Source organism: Salmo salar, chromosome ssa07 (assembly GCF_905237065.1).
Source record: "Salmo salar chromosome ssa07, Ssal_v3.1, whole genome shotgun sequence".
NCBI classification, from domain to species: Eukaryota; Metazoa; Chordata; class Actinopteri; order Salmoniformes; family Salmonidae; genus Salmo; species Salmo salar.
In genome coordinates, this window is record NC_059448.1 from 13,237,032 (window position 1) to 13,251,037 (window position 14,006).

The 14,006-nt window shown below is 43.9% G+C and overlaps 1 protein-coding gene across 2 annotated transcripts in view; it reads right to left on the reverse strand.

The window, feature by feature from the left end:
- LOC106608586 (metastasis-associated protein MTA2) overlaps positions 1 to 14,006 on the reverse strand; it is a 33,493-nt gene that overhangs the window by 8,653 nt on the left and 10,834 nt on the right. For both annotated transcript variants that reach the window (XM_014206610.2, XM_014206611.2), the window contains exons 2-8: positions 13,754 to 13,821; positions 9,890 to 9,983; positions 5,319 to 5,436; positions 4,403 to 4,466; positions 1,963 to 2,080; positions 1,175 to 1,277; positions 579 to 678 (exon numbers count right to left, since the gene is read on the reverse strand). In XM_014206610.2, the coding sequence (XP_014062085.1) occupies positions 579 to 678; positions 1,175 to 1,277; positions 1,963 to 2,080; positions 4,403 to 4,466; positions 5,319 to 5,436; positions 9,890 to 9,983; positions 13,754 to 13,821 (665 nt within the window). The remainder of the gene's footprint in view (positions 1 to 578; positions 679 to 1,174; positions 1,278 to 1,962; positions 2,081 to 4,402; positions 4,467 to 5,318; positions 5,437 to 9,889; positions 9,984 to 13,753; positions 13,822 to 14,006) is intronic.

Sequence of the window (14,006 nt, forward strand, 5' to 3'; positions counted from 1 at the left end):
TTCTTGTTATTAAGTGATAGGAGTAGAACCCTGTGTGGTCGTTTACTGTTTGTGGCGCGCCTGTTAGCTTGCACAATTCTTGCCATTCTCCTTCGACCTCTCACCTCTCAGCTGTTTTCATCCACAGGACTGAGTGGATGTTTTTAGTTTGTTGCACCATTCTCAGTAAACCCTAGACACTGTCGTGCGTGAAAAGCCCAGGAGGCCGGCCGTCTCTGAGATACTGGAACTGGCGCGCCTGGCACCGATGATCATACCATGCTCAAAGTCGCTGAGGTCACTGGTTTTTCCCCATTCTAACGTTCAGTTGAACAGTAACTTAATGCTTCCATGCCTGTCTGCATGCTTTATATAGCAAACCACGGCCACGTGACTCACCATCTGTAGGAATCAACCATTTTCATGAACGGGGTGGTGTACCTAATAAACTGCCCAATGAGTGTATAGTCCAATATAATGAATAACATTACATGTAGTAATTAGGACAAGGTAGATGTCCATTGTTTTAAGAGTTATATGTAGAGCGCTTAGTGACTGTCTCGTCACCATGGGACATGGACAAAGTGTATGTGTCTCACCAGCGTGATGTCTCGGGAGGCGGCCGCAGCACTCATATGCAGGCTGGGTTGACGGATAGAGCTGCTGCAGTCCAGGGCTCGGGCAAACGTCCCCACAGCACTGGAACACACAACCATCAAATATCATCATTAGAATCAAATGACAAACCCAGTACTGAAACAGACAAACTCCTAACTTATCAAGAACTAGACAAAAATACCCTATCGAATGCGGTTTTGTAAATCAGTGTGAATTTTCACCATTTGGCCACTAGATGGTGCTGCAGCTTGAGGTCGTTCCCTACATAATGTCGATTCCCTCCAAAAACAGACTTGGGCCCAAACATGCTGTATGTTGACTGGGGTCCTACTGCTTCTACACCGCTTAGGCAAGACCCTTCAAAGATGTCTTGAGAACACTGCAAAATCTCAATACACTAATATCAGGCTCAAAAAGGGTCGACACTTTGCAACTCAAAGCCATCCAGTTTACCTTACTTCAGTTCAGAATGTGTTCCAAGCTCATGACAAGGCCCTGACAAGGACCTCCATAGCAACAGGGCGTAACCATGGCAACGTGTGACAGATGGAGGGGGACAGGGCCAGAGGACACTCACCGAGCCACCACCAGAAACTGGTCGATCTGTGGGTCTTTGAGCTGGTTGTCGGGGTGCCACACCTTGACCTCCAGCTTCTCCTGAATACGGGTGTCTTCTTCCCCTGGGAGGGATGACACCAAGAGGACAACCATCAGGCATGTTAACTAATGTTGCAGACAGACAGAGACACTGGTTGCGTGACCCACTATTTGGGAAACAAGAGAGAGAGACTTGAGAGGAGAGGCAATGGTGACATAAATTAATAGGAGAGCGATGAGTCAAGGAGAAATAGAAAAGGATGAACGAGAGCAGAAGGTGAGAGAGAGAAAACAACAAACTGGACAAGTATGCATGTCTTGTCTGACCAGACTGAACTAGTGTCACAAGGGCACAAACAACCTTCACAAAATGGCAACCTTCAACTTAACACTGGCTAGGTTACACAAGGGAAGATAAAACAAGAGGGCAACATCTAACTAAACCAGGAGGTGATGTCGTGTTCAGTGGGCAGAAAATTGAGTTCTCCAACAGGAACACAGATTCCCCTTTTCCATTCCAAAACATGACCGATTTCTCCCTACTCATGATTTACGATCCAATACAACTCAAATCATTTAGACAAGTGATGGATAGCAGACATTCTTCAAACCCAGCACTTTTAAAAATGGGGCCCAACTTAAATGTGTGTGTGTAGCCTGAGAGCACTATGATCACTATAATAGGCTGCAACCTGATAGGCCGGTGTAAAAGGTCAGAGTTCAGCCACCCAAACACCCCCCCCCTTCTACACACAGACAGACACAGACCTTCGGCTAACTTGTCAGGAATCTCAGCCTGGTACTTGGAGCCCACCCGAATCTCTCCTTGGTCCGCCAGCAGGGTCTTCTGGACCGGGTCAAACACCAGCGAGTAGAAGAAACACTCCTGGAGCACAGAAAACAGAGGGAAGGACGGGGCTAGAGAATTTACATCGGGGATGGGCAACTGGCAGCCAGCTCCCCTTCTGACCAATTTCCACTCAGAAACTCAGTAATATAACTCTTAACTTACTGTTGAGAGTTAGAATAGCAAAACATATGGTTGTGCGCATAAGCAGTTTCTCTTTTGTCAGACACTGACAGTTACTCAATTAACCCATATCAGCTAACTTTAATAAAAATTAATAATTGGTAAGTTACTCTAGCCAGGGTTCATATACATTTTGAAAGATCAATTTCATTACTTTTCCCATGACCTCTAACCAAATGTTCATGATCAACAATAGCCGGCATCTCTATGCATGTATAAAAGTAAGCGTAATGTGGTTTGGACACTGGGAGGCTGCTTTCTGATCCCATGTACCATCTGATGCCGTTGTGCAAGGCACTGAACCCCCCCCCCCAAAGTTGAACACCTGTTAGGCAACTGTATAAAACACACAGTCAACCCTCAGTCTGGAGAGCTACTCTGCTCAAACACATCAGAGACAGTTCATCAAGGTCCGGTTGATCCACTCATTTCTTTAAATGTGGTTCGTTAGAGGCGGACTGTAAGAAGAGACTATAGAACCATTATCTCTCTTGGAGGATGGTGGGACCACCCTTGATGAAGTACAACATTACAACCAAATAGGTTTTATGCCTTTTGAAATAACTTGCTCATTCAATATATCAAAAGATTAAATGGCTATGGAATGGCTACAAATATTTTTATTAAGCTGAAGCAAGCCCACAAACTTTCTTCAGGAAATGTACTTTCGAGTTTAGTCATATTTAGCCTCTCTTCGCTACCTAACAAGTGTTTACTTCGCAGGCTGGCTAGCATCTATCGCAGGGGTCGGCAACCTACGGCGCGGGTGAGATAATAAACGTCAAGCCAAGGCTTGGCAATCCACCCCCCCAAAAAAATAAAAAAGTATATTTAATTTTTTTGCGTGGCGTGCTAAGCCTTGGTTTGACGATTATTATCTCACTTATTTTTGGCAATACATTATTTGGTATAAACTGGAGAAAATAATTGAAATTGTAGGAATTGGTTTCAAAATTGCATTGGTATTCACTGCAATGTTGTAGTTCCCAAGGTATGTCAATCCTGATAAGCCAATGGGCTTTCAAGATTTTGCAGGCGTTTCATATTATTAGTTCTGTGCAAGACGACCCACCTCGCCTCTCTCGCCAAATTCAAAACCATGGCAACACTGAAGATGAGATTCGTTTTCACATGCCAAGCAGCTAGCAAGCCTTTTTTTTGTTATTTAAAAAAGTTCAGGACACAAAATGTCAAAGGAAAATAAGGCAGATGTCCAGTCAAAGGATTATGGATTCGTAAAACTGTTGTTTGTCGGACATCAAGTGTACGGCGTCATTTTGAAACGAGACATGAGGAAAAAGTTCAGGGTGAGGCGGACAATCCTGAAGGAATCAAGAGGGCCGTGTCCAGGTATGAAAAGCAAAGCAGTGTGTTTACAAATCTACATGCAGTCAAAGATCAAGCTACAGAGGAGAGCTACAGAGTTGAGCAGTGCATTCCTAAACATGGAAAAGCATTTACTAAATGGGGAATATATCAAGGAGGCTTTCCTCAGTAGTTCGCAGGCTTTATTTGATGGATTGCCTAACAAAGACACAATCATCTGAAAGATAAAAGACGCCTGTGTCTGCCAGAACTGTTGAAAAGGCGCGTTACCGAGATGGTTGAAAATGTAAAGGAACAGCAAACTGTAGCGTTAAAAGATGCCCCTGTGTGGCTCTTGATGAGTGTGGATGTGAATGACATTCCATGATACTGTGACTCAGAGCAGGTACATGAGGAGCGTGGCCTAAAACCCATGCATTGTACTACTTAAGGGAAAGACGTGGCAAAAGCCATCGCAGGTCATTTTTAGGAGAGAGAGGTGTTGATATTATAACCGTATTGGCTATTACAACTGACAATGGCCCCGCTATGGTTGGGAAACAAAGGATTCACAGAGCTGATTTTAGATCAGATTGTCACATTCACCAGGAGAATCTGTGTTCCAAGATCAAGCCCGTGGTGCTAATGGACAGCGCCTACACAAAAAAGGATGCTGATCCCTGATTTACACCGTCACTACCCATCCCTGATTTACACCGTCACTCAATGCTTCAGTACCTAGAGTACTCATTTCTCCTTGTGTTTTACAGTCCTTGCGCAAAGAGTAATACAAATATATTTGGGGGGATGCAAATATTTTGGAATAAATCCTTAGTGTCCAGTTTTCCTCATTGTAAAAGAAGTGAAGCTCACCTCTTTCTCCAGGTATCCGGCGAGGACGTCTGTTTCGTTGAGGAGTGTAACGTTACATTTCCCCCTGGGGAGAGAGAGAGAGGGGTGACCGGGGAAGAGCATTCAGAGGTCAATAAGGTACCATGCAATACACACTATTCATCTGAACTGACCTGACCTGCACCAATCCTCACTACTGTAATATATCCCCAATAAGGCATTGGAAAACAAAATAAATGTCTGTGGAAATGCTGTAAATGACCAAGTTACAAATATTGAAGAAGATTTCAACACAATTGAAGTACTTCTACATTTATAACCCCTCAACTTATTTTGAGATGGAGAGCCTGAACTGTGATGGTTCATGTTACGAAGGGACAGTTTGAACACATTCTTGGCTTAATGTTTATGAATAGCCCATAGATAAGTTTAGGTGGGAAGGCCAAGAGACCAGAGGTGGCAGAACGGACGACTCTGGTGGAGGTGTAGGGTTTGAGCATAGCTTGAAGGTAGGGAGGGGCATGGTAGTTGCTCCGTAGGCAAGTACCATGGTCTTGTAGTGGATACGAGCTTCGACTGGAAGCCAGTGGAGTGTGCGGAAGAGTGGGGTGACATGGGAGAACACCAGGCGGGCTGCGGTGTTCTGGACAAGTTGCAGGGGTTTGATGGCATGAGTGGCGAACCCAGCCAACAACAAATTGCACTAGTCCAGACAGAGGGGTCGAGTGTTGGTTCTCTGGCCATTTTAAAGTCAGAGGGGACGCAGCCAGTGGTCATGGATGAGTTGATGAGGGAAGTCAGGAATGGACATATCAGTCCTGTCATATGACACTATATTCTGTCAGGGTTGAACTGGTTCAATGGCAGAACTCTTGTTTGCAGCTACTGCTATGTGGTGAGTCTATGCCTCAGGACACAAACGCTCTCTCTCGATTACCTTATGTGAGTGGCTGGTAAAGACTCAAACTGCCGAGAGAGGAAGAGTTCTCTGTGTTTCAGCTGGTGTTTCTGCTGTTCAGACACTGTGGGCTGCTTGGACTCCTCCTCAAAGTCTCCTATGAAATCACACACAAAAACAAAATGAGCAACAAAGCACACTTTCCAATTATATGGGCTCTAATAATCTTGATCAGGGTATGATCAAATCAGTTCACATCAATATAACTGATTGATAATTGTGGCTATGAAGATCCCGCTTTACTTTTATTTGTATATTTTTTTTAATATATATATTTTTATTGAGAAATAAACATTTGATGGATTACAGTAAAAGGGATAAAGCTGAGAAAGTGAGTGGCAGAACAGAGGATCGAACAGCTGCCTCCAGGGACATATGTTGACTCATCCTAAACTCCCATTTGAGGCCGAAGCATAAATTGGAGGGAAAAAATGGGGGGGAACACACTTCAAAAACCCCACCTCAAACTTGTGTATCTCAAGCAGACCGTTTATAAAAATACAATAAAAAGATTGCCATTTCTAGAGGATGATGTCATCCTCCTGAGGAAATGAGCTGCAATCAGGGGTACGCCCACACCATTCCGACACAGAAAATCTGCTTTTTAACAAACTTAAGTACCATTTTTTGGAAAGAAAACTACTTCACTTACATTTTATTAATTATAGGTCACATTTCATAGAAATCTGTAAATGCTAGACAGTTACCTTAAGTCTGTCCACATTTTGTTACATTACAGCTTTATTAAAAAAAAATAAAAAAAAATACTTTAATCTACAGACAATAACCCATTATGACAAAGCAAAAACAGGTTTTTAGAAATGTTAGCTAACTTATTAATACAAAAAAAATGAAATATGACGTTTACATAAATATTCAGACTCATTACAGACCCTAGTACTTTGTCGAATAACTTTTGGTAGCGACTACAGCCTTGAGTATGACGCTACAAGCTTGGCACACCTGTATTTGGGGAGTTTTTCCTATTCTTCTCTGCAGATCCTCAAGCTCTGTCAGGTTGGATGGGGAGTGTAGCTGGACAGCTATTTTCAGATCTCTTCAGAGATGTTCGATCGGCTTCAAGTCCAGGCTCTGGCTGGGCCACTAAAGGGCATTCAAAGATTTGCCACTCCTGCATTGTCTTGACTGTGTGCTTAGGGTCGTTGTCCTGTTGGAAGGTGAACCTTCGCCCCAGTCTGAGGTCTTGTGCAGGTTTTCATCAAGGATCTCTCTGCACTTTGCTCCGTTTATCTTTGCCTCGATCCTGACTAGTCTCCCAGTCCCTGCCGCTGAAAAACATCCCAACAGCATGATACTGCCACCACCATGCTTCACCGTAGGGATGGTGCCAGGTTTCCTCCAGACGTGACACTTGACAACCAGGACAAAGAGTTCAACCTTGGTTTCATCAGACTAGAGAATCTTGTTTCTCATGGTCTGACTCCTTTAGGTACCTTTCCTTCGACCTCATGGCTTGGTTTTTGCTCTGACAACTGTGGGACCTTATATAGACAGGTGTGTGCCTTTCCAAATCCATGTCCAATCAAGTTGTAGAAACATCAAGGATAATCAATGGAAACAGGATGCACCTGAGCTCAATTTCGAGTCTCATAGCAAAGGGTCTGAATACTTAAGGTAAATGAGGTGTATTTTTTTTTTTACATTTGCAAAAAAATCTAAAAACCTTCTTTTTCCCTTTGTCATTATTGGGTATTGTGTGTAGACTGAGGACAAACAATTATTTAATCCATTTTAGCATAAGGCTGCAACGTAACAAAATGTGGAAAAAGGGAAGGGGTCTGAATACTGAACGCACTGTATGCCCTGGTACTGTATCTTGTACCGGTCCCTACTACATAAGTGTAACCAATACGACCATGAACATCATTTCCTACTCGGAAGGACAAACTATTCCTGTCTATTCTAGGGACTGACCTAGTATGCCCTTACAATGTAAAAAAAAAAATGACTGCATATAGCCTTTATGATCTGGCAGGCTAAAATGAGTCCATGCTGATAAAGAAACATTCATTTTCCTCATACGGAAGACAGTTTTGCCTTGTGTTACACTACTCGATTGTACATTCCTACATTTCAGGAGTGTGAGTCAGTAATGTGTGTGAGGTGGCGGGGGTGGTGAATTGAGCGGGGAGAGAGCACTGGGCAGGACTATCTCTCGATCTCCACGGACTCCGCCCCTGCACTCAGCCAAAGGAAACCCTGTCAGTGGCAGAGAGAGGGGACGGGACCTCAGACCACACCCCTTTCTGTTAACCCCTCCTGCCATCCCTCAACCCCCCCTCCTCCACCATCACCCCCTCCCTTGTCCGGCGAGACCCTGCCAGACTAAGTGGGAAACCCTGTGCACCAAACCTGAGGCGCCCATCCCCCCCATTATCTACCCCCACACACACACACACACACACACACACACACACACACACACACACACACACACACACACACACACACGTAAAAAAGAAACGCATACTGTACACACACAGAGACAGGAGGGACACACAAACTGGCAGAGCAGCGCACGCGCTCTGCTCTCTCTCCCTGCACACAGTCTCTCACATACACTCTTCCCTGACAAAGACACAAGGCAAGTCAGAGTTAACCCGTTGCTTGCCGCAGCCCTGTGGGACACATCAAGGGCCTTTTGTTCTGAGCAGTGTGCCTGGGCCGGAGGATAGGCAGAGAGGGAGGGGTGCAGGGGGCTGCACTCAGATGAGAGGGGGTGTTGCGGGGGGCAGGAGGGGGTCTGGTGGGAGAGGAGAAAGAAGCCCTGGTCCTGTATAACAGGACAGTGCCAAAGCAGTGGCTCGTGCTGCCGAGTGGGAGGCTGGAATACAGGCATTTTGCTTTGGGGCGCCAGAGCCAAAACGCAGGAGAGGGAGACCAAAGACGTAGAGTAGCGTAACGGCCGACAGCGGGTGTATATACAAGAGCATGCCAGACCAGAGCATGCCAGACCAGAGCATGCCAGACCAGAGCATGCCAGACCAGAGCATGCCAGACCAGAGCATGCCAGACCAGAGCATGCCAGACCAGAGCGGACCAGGCAGCAAGGCCAGATGTTGAAGGTTGACTGGGGCTAGACTGGACACGGTCGGTACGCCGGACCAGTTGTGGCCACTTATCTGGAACACAACCTCAGCCTCCTCCTCTCTCCCAGGCTCATAGACTGGTTCCAGCCAGTTTGAGGACCCTCTGTCTGTTTTTCTGCTGACCTCCAGGGGAGGGTAGATGGAATACCTCCGCAGCACACAGGCCACAGGGCCAGTTAACGCGAACACACCGCGGTGACATAACCACACGGCTAGCAGAGCTCCAGGGCTCAGAGGCAGGAGAGGAGATCACCCACCCACCTCGCTCCTCCTGGCCATGCCTGCCTCCTACTGGACCGACTATTGTCACTAAACAGCCACAGACAGGACCAATGTTTTACTTCACAGCAGAAGCTCTTATCCAGAGTGACTTTAGTGAAACCAAACTGGAGATACAGTTCACAGATACCTCACATAATAAAAAAAATCTACATTCTATCCAAATAGTCTAATAAATTCAGCTATGTTCATCATCATAACATACAGTACTAAGTACTATAAAATTGCATTCCACGTCGATGGATAATGCATCCATTTTGAGGTGTGGATCGGAGTGTCTTTTGTCTGGAGCACTGAATGCAGCCCACCATGTTAGAGGTGTGTGTGTGTGTGTGTGTGAAGAGAGAGAATCCAAGGAGAACTCTCAGTCATCGGTGTGTCATTAGCATCACCTAACTACCTCGGCACCCGCTTCGCTCTCCCTCCACCTCTCCATCCCTCCTCTCTCTACCCCTTCATCGCTACCTCTCTGCACCAGGTCACTTCAGTGAGATACCCTTGACTGTGTGTGATTTAAAACACTGACTCTCAAACCAATAGCCAGACACTATTAGTCCTACTACAACAAACAAGTACAGTATGATTCACGATAGAAACAAAAACTAATTTTCCCTACTCAATAGAGAATGAATCCTATATCAGTATCCACTTCCTACTAAAAGCTGCAGTGGAACAGCACTATGCACAGTCTCTCACACACCGTTGTGCTTCAGAAGGAGACTGAGGGCGTGTCCCAAACGGTACCCTATTCCATAGATGGGTCAAAAGTAGCACACTAAGACCAAAAGGATCTGGTCAAAAGTAGTGCACTATATAGGGAATAGGGTACCGTTTGGGATGCAATCGGAGCGTCCCTCTACTTAGAGAGCCAATTGCCTGCTGGTGGTGCAGAGGGAGATGCCAATCTGATTGGAACACAAAACAGTATTCATATCCTGGATGGAAATAATAAACTGGTTTATGAAAGAGGATGTTTCGTCTAGACTAATAATGCTCTTCAATAACTTTACAGAGAGCATAGACTACACAGCATTAGTTTAGCATAGAGATAAGAATTAGCCCGCTCTCAAGCAGCATGTATTAGAAAGCAGTGACGGAACAGAGTTGTGATGGACTAAGAGACATACTGAAGTAGACGGGTAGACAGACGGTTGTACTCACTTGCGTTGCTGTCGGCCAGAGTGTTGAGGTTGCCCGAGATGTCCCTCCTCCGGAACAGACACACCACCTTGGCTTCCACGTTCCCATTGGCCGTCTGAGAGAGACGTGACAAGAGCGGTCAATTACTAAATCGGGCGGCACTTCCAAAATTGCCTTTCTTGAATATTTGTCTTTCTTATTTCCATGAGTGATCAAAACACATCTCATGCTCTCGTCTCTCTGCAGCAGACATATAACAGTAGTGAGCAATGTGTGGAAAAATTGCAATAAAATCACGTTATCGAATCATAACACATATAGAATCGCAATACATATCGTATCAGCACCGAAGTATCATGATAACATATCGTGAGGTCCTTGGCAATTCCCAGCCCGACATGAAATGGCAGCCTCAATGAAACTCTGGACAAAAGTAGTGCACTAGATAGGGAACAGGATGCCATTTCTGATGCATCCTCAGTCACAATAATAGGACAGACAGACAGACAGACAGACAGACAGAACAGACAGACAGACAGACAGACAGACAGACAGACAGACAGACAGACAGACAGACAGACAGACAGACAGACAGACAGACAGACAGACAGACAGACAGACAGACAGACAGACAGACAGACAGACAGACAGACAGACAGACAGGACAGACAGGACCAGTCCAAAGTTTGGACACACCTACTCATTCAAGGGTTTTTCTTTATTTTTTACTATTTTCTACATTGTAGAATAATAGTGAAGATGTCAAAACTATGAAATAACACATATGGAATCATGTAGTAACCAAAAAAGGTGTTATTAAACAAATCAAAATATATTTTATATTTGAGATTCTTCAAAGTAGCCACCCTTTGCCTTGATGACAGCTTTGCACAGTTGGCATTCTCTCAACCAGCTTCATAAGGTAGTCACCTGGAATGCATTTCAATTAACAGCTGTGCCTTGTTCACAGTTAATTTGTGGAATTGATTTCCTTCTTAATGCATTTGAGCCAATCAGTTGTGTTGTGACAAGGTAGGGGGGTATACAGAAGATGGTCTTTTACCAAATACGGCTAAGTCCAAATTATGGCAAGTAAAGCTCAAATAAGCAAAGAGAAACAACAGTCCATCATTACTTTAAGACATGAAGGTCAGTCAATCCGGAACATTTCAAGAACAGTTGCAAAAACCATCAAGCACGATGATGAAACTGGCTCTCATGAGGACCGCCACAGGAAAGGAAGACCCAGAGTTACCTCTGCTGCAGAGGATAAGATAATTAGTTACCAGCCTCAGAAATTGCTTCACAGAGTTCAAGTAACAGAAACATCAACATCAACTGTTCAGAGGAGACTGCGTGAATCAGGCCTTGGTCAAACTGCTGCAAAGAAGTGACAGAGTGTTGCATCAGATGACCTGGCCTCCACAATCAACCGACCTCAACCCAATTGAGATGTTTTGGGATGAGTTGGACCGCAGAGTGAAGGAAAAGCAGCCAACAAGTGCTCAGAATATGTGGAAACTCCTTCAAGGCTGTTGGAAAAGCATTCCAGGTGAAGCTGGTTGAGAGAATACCAAGAGTGTGCAAAGTTGTCATCAAGGCTACTTTAAAGAATCTAAAATAAATATACTTTCATTTGTTTCAACACTTGTTGGGTTACTACATGATTCCATGTGTTATTTCATAGTTTATGTCGTCACTATTATTCTACAATGTAGAAAATATTCAAAATAAAGAAAAAAATAATAATTGAATGAGTAGGTGTCCACACTTTTGACTGGTACTATATATATAGGACAGTATGTATGTATGTATGTATGTATTTCTGTGTGTATGTGTGTATGTGTGTGATATATATATATATATATATATCACACACATACACACAGAATACATACATACATACATACATACACACAGTTGAAGTCGGAAATTTACAAACACTTAGGTTGGAGTCATTAAAACTCATTTTTCAACCACTCCACAAATTTCTTGTTTACAAACTATAGTTTTGGCAAGTCGGTTAGGACATCTACTTTGTGCATGACACAAGTAATTTTTCCAACATTTGTTTACAGACAGATTATTTCACTTATAATTCACTGTATCACAATTCCAGTTGGTCAGAAGTTTACATACACAAAGTTGCCTGTGCCTTTAAACAGCTTGGAAAATTCCAGAAAATGATGTCATGGCTTTAGAAGCTTCTGATAAGCTAATTGACATCATTTGAGTCAATTGGAGGTGTATCTGTGGATGTATTTCAAAGCCTACCTTCAAACACAGTGCCTCTTTGTATGACATCATGAGAAAATCAAAATAAATCAACTAAGACCTCCACAAGTCTGGTTCATCCTTGGGAGCAATTTCCAAATGCCTGAAGGTACCAATTTCATCTGTACAAACAATAGTACACAAGTATATGGGACCACGCAGCCGTCATACCACTCAGGAAGGAGACACGTTCTGTCTCCTAGAGACGAACTTATGTTGGTGCAAAAAGGGCAAATCAATCCCAGAACAACAGCAAAGGACCTTGAAGATGCTGGAGGAAACAGGTACAAAAGTATCTATATCCACAGTTAACCGAGTCCTATATCGACATAGCCTGAAAGGCCGCTCAGCAAGGAAGAAGCCACTGCTCCAAAACCACCATAAAAAAGCCAGACTACGGTCTGCAACTGCACATGGGGACAAAGATCGTACTTTTTGAAGAAATGTCCTCTTGTCTGATAAAACAAAATAGAACTGTTTGGCCATAATGACCATCGTTATGTTTGGAGGAAAAAGGGGGAGGCTTGCAAGCCGAAGAACACCATCCCAACCGTGAAGCACGGGGGTGGCAGCATCATGTTGTGGGGGTGCTTTGCTGCAGGAGGGACTGGTGCACTTCACAAAATAGATGGCATCATGAAGAAGGAAAATGATGTGGATATAATGAAGCAACATCTCAAGACATCAGTCAGGAAGTTAAAGCTTGGTCGCAAATCGGTCTTCCAAATGGACAATGACCCCAAGCATACTTCCAAAGTTGTGGCAAAATGGCTTAAGGACAACAAAGTCAAGGTATTGGAGTGGCCATCACAAAGCCCTGACCTCAAAATCCCATAGAAAGTGTGTGGGTAGAACTGAAAAAGCGTGTGCGAGCAAGGAGGCCTACAAACCTGACTCAGTTACACCAGCTCTGTCAGGAGGGGAAGCTTATTGTGGAAAGCTTGTGGAAAGCTACCCGAAACATTTGACCCAAGTTACACAATTTAAAGGCAATGCTACCAAATACAAATTGAATGTATGTAAACATCTGACCCACTGGGAATTTGATGAAAGAAATAAAAGATGAAATAAATAATTCTCTCTATTATTCGGACATTTCACATTCTTAAAATAAAGGGGTGATCCCAACTGACCTAAGACAGGGAATTTTTACTAGGATGAAATGCCAGAAATTGTGAAAAACTGAGTTTAAACGTATTTGGCTAAGGTGTATGTAAACGTCTGACTTTAACTGTATAGTATATTATTCTCCTCCTCCTCTACTTCCATTAGATTGAGTTTTCATAGTGGTGTTCGCCACAACCCCTTCAATTTAAGTGTTACATAAATGAGCTTAATCCTTTGACTGGGAAACAAGCATGTGCCATACGCCGCTACACTACTGCTACAGCCAGCCACGTTATGTAATGGCTCTTGTACCAGCATCTTGTCACTACTGTCTGTGTGTGTTACCACCAGCATCATCCCAGGATATGAATGGGTTACAGACAGACTGGCTATAAGGTCAGATATGATAACCTTTACAAAGGGGTTGTCAATGTCAGCAAGATTTTTTTTATGTAAACGCACCAAATCAGAGGTTAGATGTGAAGGACTGATTATTCCACCAACCTTGTTGAGCTCTTCTATTCTGCGGATCAGGTAAGGGTTGCTGGAGGAATTCTCAAAGTACACGTAATCTGAAAGGGAAAGTAGAAATGATCAAAGAGAAACAAACAAAGTAATCTGTATCATGTCAATTCAGTGTGTGGGACTTTGAACTTGATCTCTTCGGTTACTGTAACATGTTCAAAGGAAAACCCTTGTTGTGTGAGGAGTTTGGACTGTGAGTCCTTGTACAGTCACTTACTAACATGACTAAGGG